The sequence below is a fragment of the Engraulis encrasicolus genome, chromosome 18, assembly GCF_034702125.1.
Source record: "Engraulis encrasicolus isolate BLACKSEA-1 chromosome 18, IST_EnEncr_1.0, whole genome shotgun sequence".
NCBI lineage: Eukaryota > Metazoa > Chordata > Actinopteri > Clupeiformes > Engraulidae > Engraulis > Engraulis encrasicolus.
This window is the reverse complement of record NC_085874.1, coordinates 1,930,831-1,955,898: the sequence shown is the minus strand read 5'-3', so window position 1 is coordinate 1,955,898 and position 25,068 is coordinate 1,930,831. Positions and strand designations below refer to the sequence as shown.

Genomic DNA, 25,068 nt, shown 5'->3' with positions numbered 1-25,068 from the left:
ATTCGAGTGTGACTTTCTTCCCTAGCCGTTGTGCACACGGAATAGCAATCGTGCTAGAAAGGAAGATAGGACATTTCACTAAAGAGTTGTTGGCATTAATCTTCCCATCATTTTTGCCAAGCGTTTTAAATGTTACATGTACACATTTGAGTCAAGCGAAGACCAAAAATGGACGTCAATGGATATTTACAGTAAGTTAACGCTCACACAGTTGGAAAAAGTAGGAGACCCGTCGTGTTGGCATGATAGTTAGGCCTACTCGCAGATACACTTAGCAGCGCTGAGTAAACAATCGCATATTGTCTATTTGATTTACATTTAGAGCTCTACCCTCACACTTTCAGTAGGCACCACTTCGCATGACCGCAGACTACATTGCCAGGCTCTGTCACACGTCAACATAGCCACCCGTCATGTTTGGGCTACATGCTCCGTGAACTATGCTAGATAACATTTATACCTTTTCAAACTAAAGTCGAACCACCACATTAATCACCTGCCGTTTTGTGTTCAATAATGTGTGTTAAACCATCTTTTGCAGAGAATTTGAGCGACACATCGCTGCTTATTCTGGAGACGACCCCTTGGATCCGTGGGACAGGTAATGCTGTGGTGTGGTTCTTGCTCCTTTTGTTTTTGTTTTTTGTAGTGGTAACATAGTCGTAGAGAGTTGTCCGAGGGTTCCACTGACTTGTGGTTACATCCAACAACGCCGGTACCGTAAATAGGCTATGCGTTGGAGTGCCTATGCACTGAATTTGAGCTGCTTGAAAGTACAGTAAATGTTTAACTCCTCTAGTATTTGAAAGGAAAGACATAAACGTTGAGTCACCAATGGAACATTAAAGGGATACTCAAAGGGGGTGATGATGATTGAACTGTACATGGAGGAAGGAAATGGCCAGGTTACATTGTTTGCAAACTAAAGAAAGGAGGAGAGACCGTCACACCAGAATGTGTTTATTGTATACAGAACTGGAAATAAAAAACATGAGTTATTTCAATATTTTCTTTCAAACCATTAGAAATGTTTGGTTTCCAAAAGGCATATCCAGTCCTTTTTGCCATATTTTTAAGATTTTACAAGATCTTTTTTAAGACAACTTCAATGATTTGATGACATCATATTTTAATTTAATGACTACTCGATATAAGTATGTATGTGGCTATAGTGCTGTGGTTAATGGTAAATAAATATAACTGATTAAATGTGGTCAAAGTTTTCTTTTGGCTATCCTGTTAAAGTTGGTGAAATGTTACTTATGTCTCTGTGGTCCAACCCCTTGTGTTAAGCTTATTAACTTCTTAAGGACAACAAAGTTGTGTAGCAATACACCATTGTTGACATGCAGGTTTTGATGTGATGTTTTAGGTTCATACAGTTTCTAGAAGGGAAGCTCACGCTTGAGGAAAGAGAAGGGCTGTGTGCTGTGCTTAATCGCCTCGTGCAAACCTTTTTATTGGAGGAAAGGTACCGTGACGACGGCAGATTTATCAATCACTGCATCAAATTTGTAAGTTGTGTTTATTTTTCTTAAAACGAGGAACTTTTTGAATGTATGATGTGTTATGCCAAAGTGATTGCATGGCTAATTTCAGCCTCTTGGTGTGCTGTATAACTTTGCAGTAATCACAACTGATAATGTTTTTGTATTCGATTTGTATATTTTATTATATACGTTTATGTTGTTAAAGTAGGCAGTAACTTAGCTCAATCTCAATTATTAAAGGGACACTGTGCAGGAAATGATCAAAAAAGGTACTGCGATTATGCTGTTCATTGAAACTGGGATGCCTATTGCCAAATTTGATCTTTACATGAAAGTTTACTAAGTAATAAGCAAATGTTTTCTAGTATGGTCCAACCACAGTCATTTTTGCAGCTAAAAATGGCTATTTTTGGACATTCAAAATTGCGGACCATGGAGAAGATACCCCTTTTCATGTATGAAAAGTGCAATTTTTCCTGTCATAATGAATACTTAGAATTTGATGCTGGTGGTAAGTATTCATGTAAAATGTAAGCTTAACATTAGTGAATGGGCAGCATGAATTCTGGAAATAAACAACTAAAAATCTTGCACAGTGTCCCTTTAAAGCGATGGTTCGGAGTAGAATCACCCTAATGCCATTTGAACCGTGACACCCATCCACCTTTACACCCGAAGTGTTTTCTGCCGCAGGCTTACATCAACAGAGTTGCCGTGTTATTCGATGTTTATTCCGGTTAGCTTGACTCAAGCGCATATGGATACTGGGCACCGTCTCCAAACTTTCCCCACAAAAATAACATGTCATGACACCAAACTTCTGCAGTAGCACAAATATGGTCTGTACTCACGAAACGAAGCATTTGGAAGTTTGGAAATAGTCCAGGAGTTTATTATTATCAACACAAGCCGAATAGCTTCTCTGCTGCTAAAGCTGCGCCAACGTTACTTCCGTCATCTAAGACAAGCATGTAAGAGTCCTCAACGAAGCTCATAATATGCACAATGAAAAGTGAATTCAGCATCAGTATTGATAACGAAAATCATTGTCTAATTGATACTGTAGTAGGTAAGATTTGAAATATCTTTTAAGTATTTCCTTGAAAATATAAGCCTTAATCACAATTCAGTGAAAACTTTTTTAACACTCTCGTCTGGAAGTTTGTTGAAGACTTTTACGGGCTTGTCTCATATGACGGAAGTAACGTTGGCACAGCTTTAGCAGCAGAGAAGCTATTCAGCTTGTGTTGATAATACTAAACTCCTGGACTATTTCCAAACTTCCAAATGCTTCGTTTCGTGAGTACAGACCATATTTGTGCTACTGCAGAAGTTTGGTGTAATGACATGTTATTTTTGTGGGGAAAGTTTGGAGACGGTGCCCAGTATCCATATGCGCTTGAGTCAAGCTAACCGGAATAAACATCGAATAACACGGCAACTCTGTTGATGTAAGTCTGCGGCAGAAAACACTTCGGGTGTAAAGGTGGATGGGTGTCACGGTTCAAATGGCATTAGGGTGATTCTACTCCGAACCATCGCTTTAAGCTTGAAATCAAAATGTGGTCGCTGTCATGTGTGAATAGTTAACGTATAAGAAAGCAGAGATCAGTGGCACAGGTGCTGGACAAAACAAAATAACTGAAGTAAATGATAAATATCTGCAATTTCGGACCTCAGTCCTTCTTAGAGTGCAACCCTTATTTATTTCAATAATTCGAGTATAACCATATGCTCAATTTTGTTGTTCTTCAATGACAAATAAAATATATTCTATTCTATTAGATATTTCATATAATAAGCGGGATAACACTTTGCGGCCGGGTCCTGCATCTCTCTGTAGTGCACTATCCATGACAGGGGCCTTCTCTCACCTAACGTTCTCCTGGTCTATTGTCTTATTTCAGGCCAGCTTTTATGATGATCCCATTGAGGTGTACAGCTACGTACAAGAGCACGGAGTTGGAACCAAAGCGTCAAGCTTGTACATTGCCTGGGCAGAGCAATTTGAAAAAAAGGGGAAATTGTCACAAGCTGAAGCTGTGTACCAGAGAGCTGTCGAAAACCAGGCCGTACCCATGGACCTGGTGCTTGAGCGCTATGGGTAAATCGCATTCCATTACATAAATTAATAAATGAAATAAGCTTTTCGTTTTCTGATGATTTATTTGTTTTTTGTTTGTTTTTTGTTTTACAGAAAATTCCAGCAAAAGATATTGGCTCCTCAAGCAAGCTCTAGTGGTATGTATGCTTTTTAGCTGACTTCTTTGCCTTACCCTATTTATATTGTATGTGCTTGTTGGTGTTTATTGTGTGTTGTGTGATTACCTGTCCTTCCAGTGGAGGATTGGGTCAGGTGTTCCAATGACCATGTGTGTGCAATGGCCCTCTCTGTTTGTCCATCAGTTAGTCTACCCACATTGTTTGGATCCTGTCTGTTGTGCGAAACACACACACACACACACACACACACACCATATACTACATGTAATGTTGGTAGGTAATGCTTTGCATTACTTCAAACAAGCTGAGGCGACATTAAGAGATAAATGGCAGGGAAGCAACTTGCATTATGCATGTACATGAATTACAGTAAGTAATTACAATGAGTTGCAATAATTAAATAACTTTTAAAAAGAGAACCTCCTCCAGTGTGGACTGGTAGCTTGGGTAGCCACAGAGGAACACTTGCCAGAGATTGTTTTGAGAAATGCATTTCATTCACTCATTCATTTTTATTTTATCATAGGTTTACCACGGCAGCCGTTACAAAATTCACAACTACCCAATCAACCCAGAGGAATTATTCAGCAGCAATGCAAGTTGGAGGTAGGTTGGAGGAAAAGGTTTTAGCATGGGTGTGTGTGTTGTTTTTTAATGATTACTTTTTGTGTGGTTCAATGTGATTTTGAGCGTGTATTTGAAGGGTATGGTGAAGTTTTAAACAAATGTCATGATGTCAATTTTTTTTTCTGTGCCAAGGACTCTTCTCCCAAAGAGGCATTCCCCGAAGACAAAACGGTTAGAATGTAAGTGCAGATGGTCTGCATGTCCCTACTCCGGTTATCTTTGCTTCCCTTGGCAGCAAAATATTCATTTCACAGCTAATGCCCATAAATTAATTGGTTATGCAATGAATATACTTCATAGATAATCCACTAAAAACAACAACAAAGAACATTTTAATGAAATAATTTGAACCCTGACGCGTGCTACTACTAAAATGTCATCGACCCATGTAATGCGCAAATCTATCTGTACTCAAGAGATTGGAATTATATCACGGTCGTACTGTTTGCATTTCCGTTTCGTTTCCCTGTGGCATACCATTGAATAATCACTGAACATAGAAGATATTTGATTTCAACCTGTGTCTAGTTAAACTGACCCAATAGTCATTTTTTGTTTTGTTGGTTTGGTTTGCTTGATTCTCTCTCTCCCTCTCTCACTCTTTTTTTTCTCTGTCTTTCCCTCTCTTTTTCTTTGCCTCTCTCCTTGCAGAATCTCCAGGTCTGAGTTTAACCCCCCCAAACCAACTGGCGGCCAGAGTCAGGTGATGCAGCAGGTGTCCATGTACTGTGTTAGCGAGCTTGTCTGTGAGGACTCTGAGTACTGTTTTGAAGAGCTGAGGGCCAAGCGCTATTGGGCCAAGCGCAAGCAGCATGAGACTGGTAAGTTCACTAATGGCCCAGTTCACCAATGCAACCTAAATGTTATGCAGTTTGAAATTTTAGGAATTCTATTAATTGTCTCACAAACCGCAATTATGTCTTCACTGTATATGCGTTTATTACATTTTTCCTTAGTCTTTTTTTGTTTTGCTTCATCTTGTTGATTTCGTAGTGCTACTATTCCTTTCATGGCCCTAAATAAGAATGCACCTAGCAATGCATGTGCAAGTTGGCTTTCCTTACCCAAAAGGCTAAGTTATGCCCTAATATTCGATTGATTCTTAAATGGATTGCTTGTAATGTCTACTAAATTTTATCTTTTTACAGGAGAAAACCAGAGAAAAGTGCAAGATGAAAAACGAGTACGAGCAGATCCAAACCAAAGCGAGAATAGCATTCAGTCACCAGTACTCAGCGGACATTCCCAGCCTCAGGTAAGAGGTTTCAATATGCTCATCTCCACAAAACATATTTCGCTCCCAAACATTCAGTTCAGATTCCAATATTGCCCGTGCAAACAATAAGAACCAGGGGTGCATTTCTCGACAACATCGTTGCTAACTAAGTTAGCAACTTACTTGGTTGCAATGCAATTTCCAATTGGAAGCTTAAAGTAGTAATGCTTTCGAGGAGTGGGGTCCAGGTCTAGGGTGAACAGATGACATTTGGGACATTTGTGCTTCCGAGAAAAGGAAGGAGAGAAGATAAATATTCTAAAAAGTAAGACCGTAGATAACTAGCCAAAGGCAGATGAAAAGGGGCTCCAGGTAGGATTAAAAGTTTAATTAATTGCGGTCCCGAGTCAGCCAACGCTTATGCGAGTCTTTTGTAAGTGAACGATGGCTCTTGTGATCACTTCCACGGTCCGCTGTCAGAAAACCCCACATGTAACTGTTGGCAGCGCGGTCCGAGGGAGTGTTGTGGGTGTAGATTTTGAGACGGGGAATGCCACGGGAACCACGCAAATGACGTCATCCTACCTATTGCCTGTTTAAAACTGTTTAAAATAAATAAATAAAACATGACCCTGGAAGCGTTTCCAATATGCGACCTTGCTTCCTCCACTTATGCTTGTGGCTTCACGTTTTGCTGATGCCCCGCCTCCGTGGACAAAACGATTAAGTTTCCCAGCTGTCAGCCTAGCCACAACAATTTTTGGGGAACTATTCGTCACCGAGTTTACAATTGAGCTTTTGCAAGATATTGAAATATAATGCTGTTGTGTCTGATCACTTCCTCCGAGGCCACAAGCACAAGTGGAGGACGCAAGGTCGCATATTGGAACGTACCCACTGTTGGGGCCGTGTTATTTTATCAGGAAGCTGGTTCCAGCATGTGGCAGCGTTTCATTTCACCCTGTCTGGATTTTACCCTAGGCCTTAGACATCTTTAAGGATGATGCTCTAGCTTATCTGCAATATATTCTAGGACCTAGGGGCATTGAAGCATGATACTGAGTAGTAATTTCCTGATGAAACATCAGAGTTTTTGAACAGAACTTGAGTCAGCTGCACACAATCAAATATTTTTGGAGCAGACATGAAATTGGGTGTTTGAATCTACTTGTATAACTTCTCTCACAAAATAGCCTTTTATGCCTTTACACTCTGCATTTTTATTGCATTTTATTACCTTTCTCCTTTTAGTGTTTTTTTTTGCTTTATGAAAATGGGTGGGTTTTTTTCTGTGTCCGTTTGTGTGATAGGAGAGTCAGTCCCAGCTGCCCTCAGCAGCAGCAGCAGCAGCAGTGCCATTGACCTCCAGGCTCGGGGCAGCAACATCATTCAGCAGTAACCGGCGCTCCCTGGGTATCCGAACAGCTCCCACCTTCCGGCCCAGCCTGAGCCTGCAGCCCTACATGATGGAGCAGCAGAGCGGCGGGACCCGGAGGTTGTCTGAGTCGCTCGCCACCTACGGCACGTGGGCCACCACTACCTCTTCGTCCCCTCCTCTTGGTCCACAGGTCTCCCTCCCGCCCGCTGGTCGCATCCTCTCAACCCTGGAGGAGTCGGAGGCCTCTCGCTGTGAAGTCGACTCTCACAGCCCGCTGACCACAGCAGCAGCGACGGGTAATGATAATAATTACTATTATTACTAGGGATGCAACGATACTGGTATCGGTATCGGCCCCCGATACTGCTCATTATACTCGTACTTGTACTCGTCAAGCACTTGCCGATAGCAGGAACGATATTGCTATTACACAAAACAATGCAAAATCTTGTCACGTTCTGTGGACTTGAAAGCAGCATGGAAAAAAGTGCCACCTCATACATTTACTTTAATTTGAATATACATGGAAATGGACAATAAAAATATCATGGGTGGAAAAAAACAAGGCCATGCATTTATTTTCATTGTATTTTGGTGGTAAAGGTATAGGTATCGGCAAGTACACATATGAATGTACTCGTACTTATATCGGTTTTCAAAAAAGTGGTATCAGTGCATCCCTAATTATTACTTATATACAGTATATCACGAAAGTGAATACACCCCTCACAGTTTTGCAGATTTTTGAGTATATCTTTTCATAGGAAAGCATTACAGAAATTTCACTTTGACACAATGATTAGTGACCTTTTAACAACATATTTAACCGCTTAAATTTCTTGTTCACTCAGAAAAAAACTAAATACAGCCATTAATGTTTGAACATGTACTCACAAAAGTGAGTACACCCCAGATTAAAATCCGGTAGAGAAGGGACTATGTTGGCTCGAATCGTCTCGAAATGAAACGAAATGAAAAGGGATGACAAGGGAGGTCATCAGTGTGCGTTTCAACCTTTCTTTGCATTGAACTTTTAAATTTTGAGTCTGCATCTGGCTTAAATAGATTGGTGTGAGATTTGAATGCAATCCTATGGAGAATATCATGATCTGCTTCAGTAGTCACAGTGCATGTTGACATGCATGTTTCTTTTAGGTGTATTTCAGATTGCCAATGTTGACAGCATTCATGTATCCCCAAACCATGTCAGTCCCACTACCATGCTTGGCTTATGAGAGGATACACCTTTTTTGTAAAACTCACTTGTTTACCACCACACATGCTTGACACCATCTAAAGCAAATTTGTTTATCTTGGTCTCTTCAGATCACACGACATGGTTCCAGTGATCCATATCCTTGTTCTGTTCATCTCTCCTGAGACCAAGATAAACAAATTTGCTTTAGATGGTGTCAAGCATGTGTGGTGGTAAACAAGTGAGTTTTACAAAAAAGGTGTATCCTCTCATAAGCCAAGCATGGTAGTGGGACTGACATGGTTTGGGGATGCATGAATGCTGTCAACATTGGCAATCTGAAATACACCTAAAAGAAACATACATGTCAACATGCACTGTGACTACTGAAGCAGATCATGACATTCTCCATAGGATTGCATTCAAATCTCACACCAATCTATTTAAGCCAGATGCAGACTCAAAATTTAAAAGTTCAATGCAAAGAAAGGTTGAAACGCACACTGATGACCTCCCTTGTCATCCCTTTTCATTTCGTTTCATTTCGAGATGATTCGAGCCAACATAGCCCCTTCTCTACCGGATTTTAATCTGTGGTGTACTCACTTTTGTGAGTACATGTTCAAACATTAATGGCTGTATTTTGTTTTTTTCTGAGTGAACAAGAAATTTAAGCGGTTAAATATGTTGTTAAAAGGTCACTAATCATTGTGTCAAAGTGAAATTTCTGTAATGCTTTCCTATGAAAAGATATACGCAAAAATCGGCAAAACTGTGAGGGGTGTATTCACTTTCGTGATACACTGTAGCACAATTCATACAAGACATGGACCTCCAATGTGCTTAACGGTTAGATTAACAACAACAATAATAAAAAGTAATACTAATGTAATAAAATGGAAATAAATAAAAATACAATAGACCCGTTCAGAGTCGACGTGGTCATGAATGCGTGCGCATCGTCGGCTCAAACACACCAGAGATATTGGAAGGATATTAGGAGAGACTCCACTTTTAGTGCAGACTCCATTCAGAAAGAACGGGCTGCTGCACTCACAGCCGTATCTCGACAGCGGCTACTAGGAGAACTGCAGGCATGGGTAAAATCGGGAATGGTGATTCTGTATTCAATACTGGGTGACCGTGCAGACACTAAAGAGAGAAAAACTGCCGTTCTGAAGCGTGTACGTTGATAAAAAAAAAAATAGAGATTCCGAAAAGTACACTTGTTATGCTATTTGGAAAGGGAAGAGGCTGTTCCAGTTCACTAAATGTGAATTAATTTGTTATTATCATTGTTTTTATTTATTTAATTATTTTACAAATTTCCTGGCAGGTCCATCGCCCAGCAGCACGCTGCCCCCAGCGGCCACCCCGGCCTCCCTGGTGGCGTCCTCTATGCCCCACACGTCTCTCCTCCAGGGGTCCGTCCCTCTGCCCATGGCCAGTCAGGCAGCGGCTGAGCACCACACGTCCCTCCTCCAGCAGCACCAGACTGCTTGTGGTGCTGAGAGCGCAGGGCAGCTCCCCGTGCACAATGGCCAGTCTCAGGAAGCAGCAGGGGGGTTGTCTGAGGCCCCCTACAGAGGGGCCTTCAGCAGGGGCGCCGGCCAGCCTGCCATGGGCGCCTCTGAGGTGCTGCAGGTACAACACAGCTTCACACAGCCCCTGGAGGACCAAGAGCAGTAAGTGTATAATATCAAATATGAGTTTCGTTGCAAAATGATGTAATCGCTATTATTGGAACGCTATTATGTTATCGTTACTATTGGAAATGACTGTGCAGACGTCCTGTCATCTACATGTATGTGTGAATTGTTGCCATTCAAATAGTTGAGAACATGCGTTTTTTATGTACTACTATGCAATACAATGCCCATTACAGAAATGTCAATTTCCCAAAATGTTCCAAAATGAACACCAGTATATGTCATTTTGCAATGGAGCTTTTCAAATATATTGGTAATAACAATAATTGTACTGACGGAAAGCATGTTTATAATTCGCACAGTTGTAGTTAAAGAGCAATACACATGGTTGACTTTCCTTCCGGTGTATGACGACGTGACCAGTGGCGATGTTTGTTTCCATGTTTTCTTACTTGATTTTCCTTTCAACAGTGATGAATTCAAGGGAGGAGAAGGTGCTAACAATGGTAAGTACATCTTCATTAGCAAACCATGAATACATTCATGTGCTTTTGCATTCGTGTGTTTTTGGCTCACAAGATTTGCATATACTAGCCCAGGGATGGGCAACTGGAGGCCCGGGGGCCACATGCGGCCCGCCTCCTTACTCTATGTGGCCCTTACATAGATAAAGCATGACTTTAAAAAAGAAAATTATTAATCCATTGCAATTATACTGTTGACCTTTACATGGGTTCTAAATTTTGTTCATAACCTGACTGCGCGAACCTAGCTGCGCACAACTCAACCTCTGATTGTTGGAAACCACTCTCGGTCAAAAAATTAGCTGACGTGGTTGGCTGCCAGTGTTTTGCCCCTCCTCATAACATTGTGTTGATAAACACTGAGAATCCATGTATAGAGAACACTCCTATTCGTTCCAAACAATATTGACAGTCAGTGAGCAACCAACTCCACCTCGAACTGAGCAAGTTGTAGTCAGATCCATGTTCAAGTGGCCCTTCCGATGGTCGCTATAAAAAAGTGGCCCTCCTCATCATAAAAGATGCCCATCCCTGTACTAGCCATTTTGGCTGTGATGAAAAACGTTAATTTAGAGCCCTGCATACAGCTATGGGCTCAGAGACTGTCTCGCCTGTCTCACTGCAATATATATTTGTCATCATTCTGCCAGTGTCACATGGGAACAACTCTCACGTCACTCCCAACACATCTCTGGGCCTGATCCAGGCCACCCCATCTCGGGTCCTTCCGTCCCCAACTGTGAACACGCGGGAGGCTCTCGGTAAGTCTTTTTTACTCTCACAAATGCCCACGTGCCCACAACACATTTCCAACACTTTCCACAGTGTGGAAATTAGGTCCCTTTACACCTCCCCCTTGAGTTTTCCAGTTGACCTTTCTCCATTACTCCCAGCCGTTCTCTGAGTCTGGCAATGCAAAATCTACCTCTAAGCATTGCATGCATATATTAAATTGAATTGCTAGTAGCCTCCTGGCCCCACCAGACTAAACATCTTTCTATCAGCACGGTAGGACCTTAAAGTCATTCTTCAAATTTTGGAAATATCTGGACAAATCTGATGACAGCAGTGCAACCTTTTTAGTAGTCCACTGGGGGGCGCAACATCAACAATAATTTACTCAGCCGTATAAAAGACCAATACAATAGGTCTGTGTAACAAACATTGGAGAATCTTACCAGAAGTAGCTAAGCTAAGTTAAATGGAAGCTCAGTCAGGGCAGAACTGCTAGGCATATTGAAATGCCGTGGAAGCAGTATGTCTTAAAAACGTTTTCTTCGGGACTAATAATCAGGGCTCTAAATTAACACCAGCCAACAGGCCAAATGCTAGTGAAATTTCAGTTTGGCTGGTAGAAAAGACCAACTTACTATACCCATTATTGAGAGTGTGTTTGGCTAGTAAGACGAACATCTACTAGCCATTTTGGCAGGTGGTGAAAAATATTATTTTATGGCCCTGCTAACATTGATGTACCTGATTCATTATTTTTAACACAGTTTGCTGCTGGTGAATGAATACATCTGTGAATATTTTTTTACTGGTTGTTTTAAACAGTAATTCTCCATGTATCGATATGTATCCCCCTACAGATCTGATAATGGACATGTTCCAGGCACCAACATTTGCATCAAATGGTCTTTCCCAGATCGCTGAGGAGAGTGTAAACTTTCCACCTCCAAAATCCAGTAAGACACAGGCTTTCTTGTTTGTTCAGTTGCGATCAAGCACCACATATTGCAAAAATCACCCTCTTCTATCTATGGTTCTGAATCTTAACCATGATCTTTTTTAATTTACTCACACGTGTGGTTTGTGTCCGGTTTTCCTCCACTCATCGCTCTGCATTTCCTTTAGATAAGTCTGCTGCACTCCAACCTGCTGCTGCAGCCTTTACCATCTTCCAGGATGAAGACGACAAGGAAAACGGAGGGTAAGGGCTGTGCGAGCGCGTTTCCCCTTTCACTGTGTTACACTGGCTGTGTTTATGTAATGCAAATTTTCATGCTTTTGTGTGTGTGTGTGTGTGTGTGTGTGTGTGTGTGTGTGTGTGTGTGTGTCGTTTTGTTGTACTGAATTACATTGGCTATGTTTGTGTAATGTGCAATGCAAATTGTCATGCTTTGGTGTGTGTGTGTGTGTGTGTTATGGAATATCATGCTGTTTCCAGACGTGTTACGGCAGCTGGCGGACGGAAAGCTCTGCAAGTCCAGGAAGAAGCCCCCGTACCGGCCTTGTCACAGCAAAACGTATGTACTGTCTGACCTTTTCTTAAAGCGACATTCCGCTGTTTGTGGAAATGTGCTCATTCTACACCTCCCCTTGAGTTAAATAATTGTGTTTTTCCTCCCTCCTGTATTTCCAGCCGTTTTCTTAGTCTGGTGGTAATGTTACTTCTTGGCCTGTATTATTGTACCGGATGGTACCAGCCAGCTGCTAGGTGGTCCCCTCTGGTTCAATGATTAAATACTTACTTGAGGGGTTCAGGCGCGTCGCCAGACTCTTGAGAACAGTTGAAAGAAGAGAGGGAAGGTGAAACTCAATTATTTAAATCGAGGGGAGGTGGGGAAAGGAGCTTATTTCCTGAAATGGTGTAACGTCACTTTTAAGAGGCTGTGTGTGACTCAACTCATAAACCCAACCTGTTGTTCAAAGAAGTATGCCTCAGTGAGGTAGCTATTCGTCCTATTCACACTGGGCTGCCACAACTTTTTCCTGCCAAGTATGCGACCTCAAACACCAGTGCTTTGGATTCATTAACACTAAACCCATCCTGTTGCCTTTCCACATACATGCATACATGCATACCTACATACATGCATACCTACATGCATCCAAATACATAGCATCTTTCCTTATAATTTTACCATGTAATGGACCATCTGAAATGCATCGTAATTTCTAGAGTGACATTTAATTCAACATTCAAATTGCATGTTTTACATCGCCAGTATTTGTATTGACATTTTGTTGTTTATATAAAAGCGCATGAGCTCTAGGTCAGAGGGTTGCCGGTTCGAATCCCAACCCTTCCGCTCCCTATCTCACCCCATTGCTGAGGTGCCCTTGAGCAAGGCACCTATCCCCCACATTGCTTCAGGGACTGTAACCGAACACTCTGTAGTTTACTTAAAATTACAAAGTCGCTTTGGATAAAGGAGTCATGTAATGTCCATCAGGAAACTGCATTTTCAAATTACACTTTTTACATCGCTGGTGTTCGTATTGATATTATATATATATATATATATATATATATATATATAAAGCATAGGGATCAATGTGCTTGTTGTATGGAATGCACCGAGTAAAACTTGCCTTGCCTTATATGTCCATCAGGAAATAACTATGTTGCTTTGGATAAAAGCGTCAGCTAAGTGTAATGTAATGTAATGTCTATCAGGAGACGGCCTTTGGCGTGTCACTGGCTGACGAGACGGCCATGTGGAGCTCCAGGCAGCGGCTCATGATGACGATGGCGCCCTGTCCCAACACCACCGGAGACTTCGCCCCTCTCGCCCACCTGGCCTCCACGCCCTTCCACCTCAACGCCCCTCACACCTGGGAGGAGTCTGAGCAGGGTGGGTAAAACATGGCACCATGACCACCATGTGTTGCAAACATTTTTTATTTTTTTTTCAAAACAGAGAGAACAGCTGTGAGGTTTTTTTGTCTAGTCGGTGCCTTTTAGTTTAACCAGGAAATTCACGCTGTAATACCTATTTTTGTTTTGCTATGTAGAATGCACATGAAGGCCTTACTACTATTTTATTGACATGTTTGATGGGGGAGTAATCAGTATGGTGACTATTTTAGGCTTTTTTTTCTTGATGTATTCATTTATGCATTTTATCTTTGCATTCTTCAGTTCCTGGATGGTTTATTTATTCAACCCCTAGCTCATTTGATTTCATTAATTTCGTGGCTATTTTTACTGAACTATTTGGATGTAGTATAGTGATGCGAAGTCAGATGTGTGGTGCACTGATCTTCAAACGGATAATGTGACTGTGATTTAGAGGACAGTGTTGCAGATGGATGTTTGTCTGTGTTGAGCAGCTGAGGTTAATGCCTGTTTGCATCTTTGCAGAGAACAATGGATCCACAGCCTCAGCAGAGCCCAATGAAAACCAACTCTTTCTGCGGCAACCTACTAAGCTCAGGTATTTCACTAATCTAACGAGGGGGATTGGTAGGGGCATACTTAATTTGAGGAGTAAGGAATTTCTAGAGGTTCTTCTAGAATTTTACTGGAACACTCTACAGCTCCTATAGACGTCTGTGTTAAAAATCTCGCAAAGACATTATGACATCATAATGAGAACTCAAAATTTGAGCAAAATTCTAATCACATATTTGTGATGGTACTCCTCAAAGGGTTAATAAAAAGATATTGAAGGTGGTGTGTGTTGAATGGTTGCTGAAGTGTAGCCATGGTCTAGTGGGTTAAGGACTTTCGATCACAGGGTTGCAGATTTGAATCCCTCCCTTTCACTCCCCATCTTACTCCATGGGTGAGGTGCCCTTAAGCAAGGCACCCAACCCCACATTGCTCCAGGGTCTGTAACTAATGCTCGGTAAATAACTACCGTAAGTCGCTTTGGATAAAAGCGTTAGCTAGCATATGTAATGTAATGTAAAGCAATCAAATTTTGTGTTGCTAGCTACCTCTACATGGCAGAAAGAAAACATTTGTGACTTGGCTTTTTAAAAAATGTAATTAAATAATTTTATAGATTTGTTACATAGTTGTGAGTGTAAACCAGACTTGCACCTGGACAATAATTTCTCCAAATGAAATGCTACAATTTGTATAGCAAAAGAATTTGTATAGCAAATGATTGGATGGTACATTAAAAAATTCCTTGGCCAAAGAAAAAGACATTACCAGCCAAGTGCCTGTTTGCTTCATAGCTTTCTTGTTTTGATTTCAGTCCAATTATCGAGCAGAGTCCAGTGGAGTCCCAGTCCTCCCCGGCGCTGAGGACGTTGGCAGCTCAGGGCACCATCGTGGGCGAAGGCTTGGCACCGGTCCAGCAGAGCCAGCACCACCAAGCCTCGTCCTCGTCCGTCAGCTACACCACAGCCCACCCCCTCGCTGCCCTCTCCTTCCCTGACCACACAGTCGCCCCAACCGAAGACGAGCGGGCCTTCAAGCTATTAGCGTCCACGTCCGCTGCTGCTGCTGGTGGTGCCACTGTGGGCCCCAAGTCCAGCTGGACCATCTACGAGAGCCCGGAGAAGGGGCCGGAATCCTCGAAGGCTGGGCTTTCGTGTCTCGGCGCGGAGGCTCCCAGGCCCGCAGGTCTGGAGATCGCCCCAGCCGCCCACTCCTTCCTCTCCAGGAGCTCTGTTCACGAGACCAAGGCCCAGGAGGTCTTCCCCGGCAGCCAGGACCTTTTACAGAGGTCGCACTGTGACGTGCCCATGAGCCCTGAGCCGGCTGCTCCTGCTCCTGCTGCTGCTGCCGCCACCTCCAGACTGGTGCCAGACGACGTCAGCATGAGCCCAGCAGCGCCGGCTTCAAAGGCCACCACTCTGGACGTCCCCATGAGTCCCGACATGGCGTGGGTCATAGGCTCCATGAAAGGCGACGCTAGCCCCGTTGCCGAACTGGACCTTGGTTTCGGTGGGGTGCGAACAGCGCGCCGCAGCCTGGCGGCACCCCCGCCACTGTGGCAGGAGGAGCAGCCCATGCTGCAGAGTCCTGCCAAGGGCCCCGAGACTCGCATGGAGACGGGCATGGAGGACGTCCCCATGAGCCCCCAACCCACCTCTGCCCTCAAACACACTCCTGCAGCAGGTACACACGCACACACACACACACACACACACACGCGCACCTGGAGGGGAACGTACATATTGATGTTTGCACATTGAAGTTTGCCCTAGGGCTGTTATTCAGTGTTTCATAAATTACATGATTCATAAGGGTTTTTTATTCAGTTCAGTTTTAGTAACAGTTGCCCACCTGGGAAGCTCCCATTTAGGGCTGTCCCGACTATTCGACGTAATCGATTACGTCGATTGCGTAAATAAGTCGGCGTGTTCAACATACCGTCGATTGCGTGATTTGCGCAAAAAAAAAAAAAAAAATTATTATTATTTTTTTTTTTATTTTTTTTTACTTTTTTTTTTTTTTTTTAACGATTTCCGTTTTTGTTAAAAACGATTTGAATTACGATTTCCTTAGCATTTTCCTCCTGGAGTAAATACATCCTATAGAGAAAACCACAAGTGCTTGAAGGATCACAAGTCTAGTCAAGTTGTTGTAGTTAACTTGGGTTTGGGAGCGATACAAAAAACCTTCAGAGAAGGGACAGTTTTAATGAGTTAGGTGGCAGGCCTTCATTGACACAGCAGAGGAGACATCGGGCTGCATATAGAAATAATGAATGTGAATATAGACATACATGTGTAATATGTTGTTCAGCCCTTTTAATGGGAGGAATTTTGAAAAACTGGCCCTGTGACCAGCACCCCTCATGTAGAATGTGTACGCCTGTGTGGGGGAAAAGGCATAGCCTACCCTCTTAGACCCTTTTTGTCTATGCGTTAACAATTTCACAGTGCTCTTAAATTCTTATCTCTGCTCCTATTTTGTTTTATTATTTTTTTCATTACATAGACCCCTGCATGAGGGACGAATGAAACTGTGTTGTAAACATAAATGATTCACTGTACTGTATTTTTAAAATATAAATGACAATGTACTACTATTATATATACACATGTCATGGGTAAAATCTTATGTAGCCTTGTTTGTCAAAATATAAGTGGCTGAAATGTAGGCCTAGGCCTATAGTTTCTCCATGCGCCAATGTCATACTATACTCATTGTTTTGCATTTACGCTAAGTGAATAAGTGATTTGAACTGAAACAAATAGATATATTAGGCCTGTATTTATTAGTCTGTGACTAATTTATAAAATGTCCCCTTTTTTAGAAATCATTGTCCTAATAGGTCCTATGTGCACTAGGGCACTAGGGCATATCACAGTTTTTGCCTTCCAAAAAAAAACCCCCAATAATCGTGACTATTCGAAAAAAATAGTTGATAGAATAATCGGGAGAAAAATAATCGTTAGGGACAGCCCTACTCCCATTGTCGTTAGCACTCCACGGCACACAGTGCTCGCTGCACACAATAAAATTGCATTTATGCCTCACCCGTGCAAGACGGTGAGTAGTGCAGACCATGCTCAGGATACCTCACTCATGGAGGATGGGCAAGAGCACTTACTTGTTAATTACTCACAACAACAGCCTGCAACCTGGCAACCTTTGGACTACCAGTCTAACATATCATGAACTGTATATTATTGTTGATTAATTTGCCTTGTATTGTGAATGATGCCCGGTGTGTCTTGTCTTGTCTGATCCTGCAGCCCTTGCTAACCTGGTGTCGGACCCCTGGAGTGAGGACTTGATTCAGTTCTTCCTCTCCAGGCTGCCAGTCCCCCTCAGCTCCCACCCACACGTCACCACCTGGGACTGCAACCTCCCCAATATCAGCCCAAAGATGACCACCACCATGGGTAAGCAGGGCAGAGATCATGCAGTACACGCAGAGTCCACGCACACGCACACACACGCACACATTTCATTACACTTAGCTGATGCTTTTATCCAAAGCAACTTAGTTATTTTACCAGGTATTTGGTTACAGTTTGTTTGTTTGTTTATTTATTAATTTATGTATGTATTTATTATTTTATTTATTGGTTTATTTAGACAGGGCCAAGTGTAAAGTACATTAGTTACAAAAGTAAAGAGATGACCTGCACCAGATTATAGCTTACAAGCCCGTTTCCATCTGCAGTCCCTGGGCAGGTGACGAAACATAAAATACAGTAAAATACAATACAAGTGGAGCAGTGTTGGGGGTTAGGTGCATTGCTCAAGGGCATTTCAGCCAAGGGTGGAGGCGTGGGGAGAGGTCAGGGTGGGATTCGAATCCACAACCCTCAGATCTCAAGACCGCCTCCCTAAACACTTGGCCGCTGCCACCTTACACACACACACACACACACACACACACACACACACACACACACACACACACACACACACACACACACACACACACACACACACACACACACACACACACACACACACACACACACACACACACACACACACACACACACACACACACACACACACACAGGTTCAACGAAGTGAAGATCCGTACAGAGTGGAACTGCATTGCCATTTGGTGTTACTGTTTATATCTGGAAATATGACCTTCATAATGGTGTGGATTCTCATTCTCCCCCAAGGCCCATTTTTTGTTCTGTTGTCCGGATTTGACTGTGAAAAGTTCTCAAGATGATGAATGATCTCATCAAAAGAGATGGATTGGCACATTAGCGAGCAGTCTGTCCATGTGTCTGTGCTTTGTGGAACTGAGTTGCTTTGTCAAAATGATACCCTAACTGAATTCTAAAGAAGGCGCCCATCCTTCCAACCTCCACCCAATGCGTTTGAATTGAAATGTACTGCACAGAACACTGGCTTTGAACAATGTTTTTTTCCTTTAGTTGGCCGTTTCATAGAAGTTATTTAACCACTTTTCAATGTTCTCCAACTTTATTTTCTCTGCTCTGCTATCTAACAAAAATGTGTTAACAGAACCATCAGGGTTAGTAATTTGTCACTTTTCCATTGGATCATTCATCTGGTGTACCGGTATTTCAAATATCTCATTCCCCCACAGCTGGTGAGTCACTCCGAGTGGATTTCGTCCTTGGACAGGGAGCTTTTGCCACCGTCTATCAGGCCACCAACCTCACAACGTCAGAGAAGCTTTTCCTGAAGGTAAAAGGGACACAGAAATGCTCCACTCATCAGTCACTGATGCACGCACGCCTCAGATCAGGAATGTCGAACTCTGTTAATGGCGATCTGTGTGTCGAAGGCTCCATGAGCCGCGGTCTTTGTGTAAAAATGGAACACGGATGTCCATGGGATTACGGTAGCCTAACGGTGGTGATGCACTGGGCAACAATACTATAAGATGTTGTTTACTGTTGTATAGGGCTGGAGGCATCTTGGAGCACCTAGACGTCAGAAAAATAATCGCTTTCCCCCAGCCCTACTGTTCTGTGACTGTTAATCATATAATGCTTTTATTAGAACTTGGACTAGCAGCACGCAACTTTTTTCAGCCATTTCATCAGAAATCCTGAATGTTAATCATGACATTGCCTGGCAACATTGCTCAAATAGTTTTGCTTTGTTTCACTACCTTAACTCCTACGGCCATGGCTCTGACCTCCTGTGTCCGCCTAACTCTGACCTCCTGTATGTGTCCGCCATGCCGTGGGTGTAGGTGCAGAAGCCGGCCAACCCGTGGGAGTTCTACATCAACAGCCAGCTGAACGCGCGGCTGCAGCCCAGCGTGCGGCACCTCTTCAACAACATCCACTCCGCACACCTCTTCAGAAACGGCAGCATTCTGCTCGGCGACCTCCACAACTGTGGCACTCTGCTGGTGAGTCTGACAGTGACTTAACCAAAAATATGATTTCAAAAATGTGATTTGATAACAAAATGCACTAGAAGTAATTAAGAAAAAGAAAACAAGTTGATCCACCAAACCACATCAGACCACTGTTGAGATTGAAAAGTGGTTGAGATTGTTTGTTGTTCCTCCTCCTCCTCCTCTTCCTCCTCCTCCTCGCATGGGTCAATTAGTATTTCTGCTACTTTTGAGTTTCAAGTTTCGGTATAAAGCATTTTAATAATCAGAAACTGCAAGTAGTAAGTGTGTATGTCCTAACCTTTAACACAAAGTGTGTGTGTGTGTGTGTGTGTGTGTGTGTGTGTGTGTGTGTGTGTGTGTGTGTGTGTGTGTGTGTGTGTGTGTGTGTGTGCGTGCACTACAGAATGCGGTGAACCTGTACAAGAGCCGCAGTGAGAAGGTGCTCCCGGCGGCCATGGTGCTCTACTTCACCTCCTGTATCCTGCACATGGTGGAGCAGCTGCACCGCGCCCACATCGTCCACGCAGACATCAAGCCTGACAACTTCCTGCTCGGCGAGAGGTAAGCACCAAGCAGTCCCCCACGCTACACACTAATGTAACACATGCCAACTAGCGGAACTTAATTTCGTTTATTGTAGCCATATCAACAGTATAAATACAGTTGCTAGGAATGTACTTTGGTTTGCCCACAGATTCAACAAATATCGGACAAAGCAAAAATTGGGGGGGCATGACAGAAAAACAAGAGGGGTCATAAATAACAGGGAATTACACATGCAGGTAGTGCAGTGAGGCATTGTAAGTGCATTTGGTTGAGCAGAAAACAGCTTGGATTACATTGTGCAAAATTAGCAAGAGGTAGAAGGCCAGGTAGTGGAGTGACGTGGAGCTCGGTGTAGAACTTTAACAGGCCTACCTCCCGAAGCCTCATGCAGTATCGGTTGCAATGTGCTATACTGTAATCTCGACCTTTAGCTCAGCGGGATCGGCTGTGTCTCCCATACCCGAACTGGAGCGTTGACTGGTAGGTCGCTGTTCCAAGGCTTGAGCTTCATGGTGCTCTCCTGTCCCCGCAGGTTTTTGGAGAACGAGTGCTTCGAGGCGGAGAACGTGAGCCACGGCCTGGCCCTCATCGACCTGGGCCAGAGCATCGACATGAGTCTCTTCCCCCCGGGCACCGCCTTCACCGCCAAGTGCATGACCTCCGCCTTCCAGTGCACCGAGATGCTCAGCGGACGCCCCTGGAACTACCAGGTACTGCCACTAGAGCCACAGGAGCACGGGAAGTTCATTATCAGGGTGAAGTGACCACCAGGGTTACCAGTAAAATATACAGTGGCGGTCCTACAATCATTTGCACCCCAGGCGACACCACCTCCGGCGCCCGGCCCCCCCTGAGAAAAAAAGATCATAAAATCGGCAGAAAAAAAAGCCTATAACTACTGATTAAAACCGGTAATACCATGTTGTTATTACAATAGCGTGGTAATGGTCAAGAGATCATTTTCGCGATGTCGGCAGGGGCAGGATTTCACGATGGTGCCACCCCCTCTCGCAGCAGCCGCCCTGGGCAATTGCCCGGTTGGACCGCCCCTGCAAATGTATCTTACAAATATTAACACAAATGAATCATGGTTTTGTGAACAATAGATTATGTAATGCTATGTAACAACAGTCACAGTCTGTGTTTTCTGCATTGTTTCCGCCAGACGGACTATTTTGGCATCGCAGGCACGGTATACTGCATGATCTTTGGCTCCTACATGCAGGTGAAGCACGAGGACGGTGAATGGAGGCCTAATGGGACCTTCAAGAGGTGAGTGTGTTATTCATCTGGTGGCAGCTTAGCAGGCAATTCAGCTCCAACATCCATCACAAGTGTAGCTATGTAAACCACGCTTAGACAAGTGGACATTTTTCAAATTTCCTTCTATTGGGGCTTCTTTAAAAAAACAAAAAAAAACTCTGATCAGTATTCTCACCTTGCCATTTTCAACACGAGTCAGAGGTTGAGTAACTTGGTAAACTGATTAGTTTCTGACTGTGATCCATCCATGAAGAATTGAGAAGAGTCTCTGCTCTCAACCTGCGGAAAGAAGGAAAAAAATAATTTAAAAAAAAATACCATCAGTATTCTCACCTTAACATTTTCAGTATGAGTCAGAGTTTGAGTAACTTGGTAAACTTGATTACTGGCAACGATCCATCCATGGAGAATTGAGCTGCGCTGGCGCACGTCTCAAAGTGCAGAAAGAAAGAATACATGAATGCTCAAATTGCAGAAAGAAAGAATACACGCATGTCATTTTTTCATTCCTCTTTTTTTTTCCCAGAAACCCACACAGTGAGCTGTGGCAGGAGTTTTTCCATACGCTCCTCAACGTGCCCGACTGCGGCTCTCTGCCGTGCCTGCGGAGTCTGCGCAGCCGAGTGCACACCGAGCTCCAGCAGCACTACGGCTCCAAGATACGCGGCCTCAAGAACAGACTGGTGGTGCAGCTGCTGGAGTCTCGCCGCCGATAACACACACACACACACACACACACACACACACACACACACACACACACACACTCAAAATCTGAAGAGAGTAGGACACACACACACACACACACACACACACACACTCAAAATCTGAAGAGAGTAGGACACACACACACACACAAAATCTGAAGAGGGTAGGGCACATGACTCACACACACACACACACACACACACAGTCAGATTAGCAACTTTTGGGCTGTCGTTGGAGGTGGGGTTTTACAATCCGCTCCTAGGTCAACAACGGGGAAAATTGCATGAATGACATTTCCAAGTTCTTATGGACTTTGAGGACTGCATTGGAATATTTAAGGTTTGTGAAAAACAGAAAAGAAACGTAGTTTGAACACATCACATGGGAAAATATGAACATGGCAGGTGGCTTGAAATATCATTCAAGAACAAGAAGCCCATCTGAAACTGCACACATGCGCACACCACACACTCTTGACACGAATGGACTAACTACTGGAGCTGCACACAATGTTTGTGTCTGCTGCTATTGATATTGTGTTTAGTGTTTATTTTATTTCTTTTAAATGCTGAAGTTGACTTGCGTGTCTTTCTCAATGACACATATGCTTGAAATGTACTAAATATAAACTTGTGTAAATATGCTCTGTATTTTTTATTTTTGCGTCAACTATACTAAATATAAAGTTGTGTACATATTCTGTTCTTCATCTGATTTTTGCTGCAAGTTATTTTGATTTGTATGTGTGACTTAGTCCATTTCATCTTTTACACTGTTACGGTGAGCAAAAAAAGGGCTTGAACTTCCTCCTTAGCACCTAAGACTTCACTGCCAAAAGACGTGCTACCTCCGGGGGGCAGTGTTGGCTCACAGTGCAACGCATGGAGTTGAAACCCACTGGCACAAGGAGAGGTCCGTGCTAAGGTGAGGGTTGTATTCCCCACCTAATGCAGTACACAAGAATTGAGAGGTGAGGTTTAGTTTTTGTTTGTGTTGTGGTTTTTATTGCGTTGCTTTTACTTGCTTCTTTATGATCGTCCTAGCCTTTGATCACCAGAGGTGAAAGACTATTATTTACGGTACATTGTGGTGGTAGGTGCACTGAAGAAATTCACATTACAGTATTATAGCCTAAATATGTGTCTATTATTTAAAATTACCCACGTGAAAATTCCATAGGTTTTGCTTCCATTTCTGTCAACATTTCTAATATAATATGATCGGGTAAATTGAAAAGTATTTGTAGAACCACTCCTTAAGCACCATATTTACTCTAGTAAAACAACATGTGTTTTATAGAGCAGATCTGAGACCTTAGATCTGAGTCTTGGATTCTCAGGCACTCCCTAACGTGTAGGCTATATGTAGGAGCCATTTTACTACTTAACCTCATCGCCACTGGATGTGGATGTTTGGGTTGGCATCATCGTCATTGTGTTCTCATTAGCTTGCTCTGCTGACCACAGCGATCACTCCTCTTGGAGGGTCGTAAAAGATTGCCAAATATAGCAGTGAAGCTGGGAGTCTGCAAAGGGAATCTGGCATGCGGTACCTTTTTGAGTGCACCTGGCCTTTGCTCAAGCACTCTCAAGATGGTCTGGCTGAGCGCTCTTGTTATTTTCTTTTGATGTTGAGTGCCCTTAAAACAGGGCTTGATGAACCTCATCTGCTTGCCCACCGGGGCCAGTAAGTAGTCTTGTGGGATATTGAGACAGCAGAGTTGGATGAATATACACTTTGTACATTCTTGCTATCAGAGATGGACATTCTGGATTCAGTCCTGCCAAATATAGATTGGCTTTAACCAGCTGATTCCTAAGTATGTAGATACTATAGTATTAGTAGTGAAATCACTTTAGTTGAGCGCACGGGCCGAGGGAAAACATGGCAGTAGACCCTACTTTTGCTTTATCAATCCATTTTATTTCCCTCTACTTGCTAAAAATCCAAAATTCATTTTTCTCCCAACAGACTAGAGAGTGGAGTTGGTATGAAGAAGACCAGACAGCATCACATAGGCAGAGTAATATAGTAAGTAATAGGCCTAATGATGGGTGGGTGAAGTTATGCAAAGTAGTTAAATCATCAACTACATTGCATAACCTCAGCCATTTAACTTAAAGGGGAACTTCTGCCAATTTCAGTATGCTGTTGTATTGCTCACGCAGTCACGCTACCCTTGACTCAATTGTCAGTACCCGGTGATGCTACATATTTCAGCTCAGCCCTTTCTGAGATCTGAGCTATTCTAATGGGGGCAGACTTTGTTTACATTAAAAACCTTAACATAGGCCCACTCCAAATATTATGGTTGTCTGCTGATGTTGCATAACCTTTTGGATGTTATTGAGAGGGAGTGGGTTTTTTGTTGTTTTTTTTTAATGTAAACAAACTCTGCCCCCAGTACAATGACCAGGATCTCGGGAAAAGGCTGAAGAAAAAAAAAATCTCAGGTACTGACAAGTCCAGGGTAGTGTCAGCATTACAACTGCATGTCGAAATTGGCAGACATTATCCTTTAAATGTCCAATGCTGCTATAGGCACGTTACATTTCTCAAGTGAACAATACAGTGTAGGCCTTCCAACCTCTATCTAGACTGTTCAATATTTCCAACTATACTACCTTCACCACCTAGCTTTACTGCCTCTTAATTGTATGTCCTCCAGCAGTGTCTAAGTGACTTTACCAAAACCTTAATGGGAATTTCTCGGGGACCTAAATGGTAACCTTTTCTGCACATGGACATACATATAAAT

General features: G+C 43.0%; 1 protein-coding gene across 1 annotated transcript; it reads left to right on the top strand.

Moving 5' to 3' along the window:
• Positions 1-19: 19 nt before the first annotated feature.
• bub1 (BUB1 mitotic checkpoint serine/threonine kinase) lies at positions 20-22,478 on the top strand. Its single transcript, XM_063222611.1, has 26 exons — positions 20-191; positions 542-601; positions 1,373-1,514; positions 3,398-3,594; positions 3,688-3,731; positions 4,240-4,319; positions 4,473-4,519; positions 4,992-5,161; positions 5,489-5,595; positions 6,867-7,230; positions 9,466-9,814; positions 10,250-10,284; positions 10,953-11,063; positions 11,895-11,990; positions 12,160-12,235; positions 12,473-12,551; positions 13,706-13,883; positions 14,393-14,465; positions 15,237-16,105; positions 17,692-17,841; positions 19,026-19,126; positions 19,641-19,802; positions 20,197-20,354; positions 20,872-21,049; positions 21,505-21,611; positions 22,129-22,478. Exons 1-26 carry the CDS (start codon positions 169-171, stop codon positions 22,316-22,318), a joined length of 4,146 nt encoding a protein of 1,381 aa, XP_063078681.1. The 5' UTR covers positions 20-168; the 3' UTR covers positions 22,319-22,478.
• Positions 22,479-25,068: the final 2,590 nt, after the last annotated feature.

Coding starts and splice junctions, on each gene's coding strand:
- bub1 (XM_063222611.1), top strand. CDS start 169: ATGGACGTCAATGGATATTTACA. Junction 192..541: donor GACGTCAATGGATATTTACA/GTAAGTTAACGC, acceptor CATCTTTTGCAG/AGAATTTGAGCGACACATCG. Junction 19,803..20,196: donor ACAACTGTGGCACTCTGCTG/GTGAGTCTGACA, acceptor CGTGCACTACAG/AATGCGGTGAACCTGTACAA.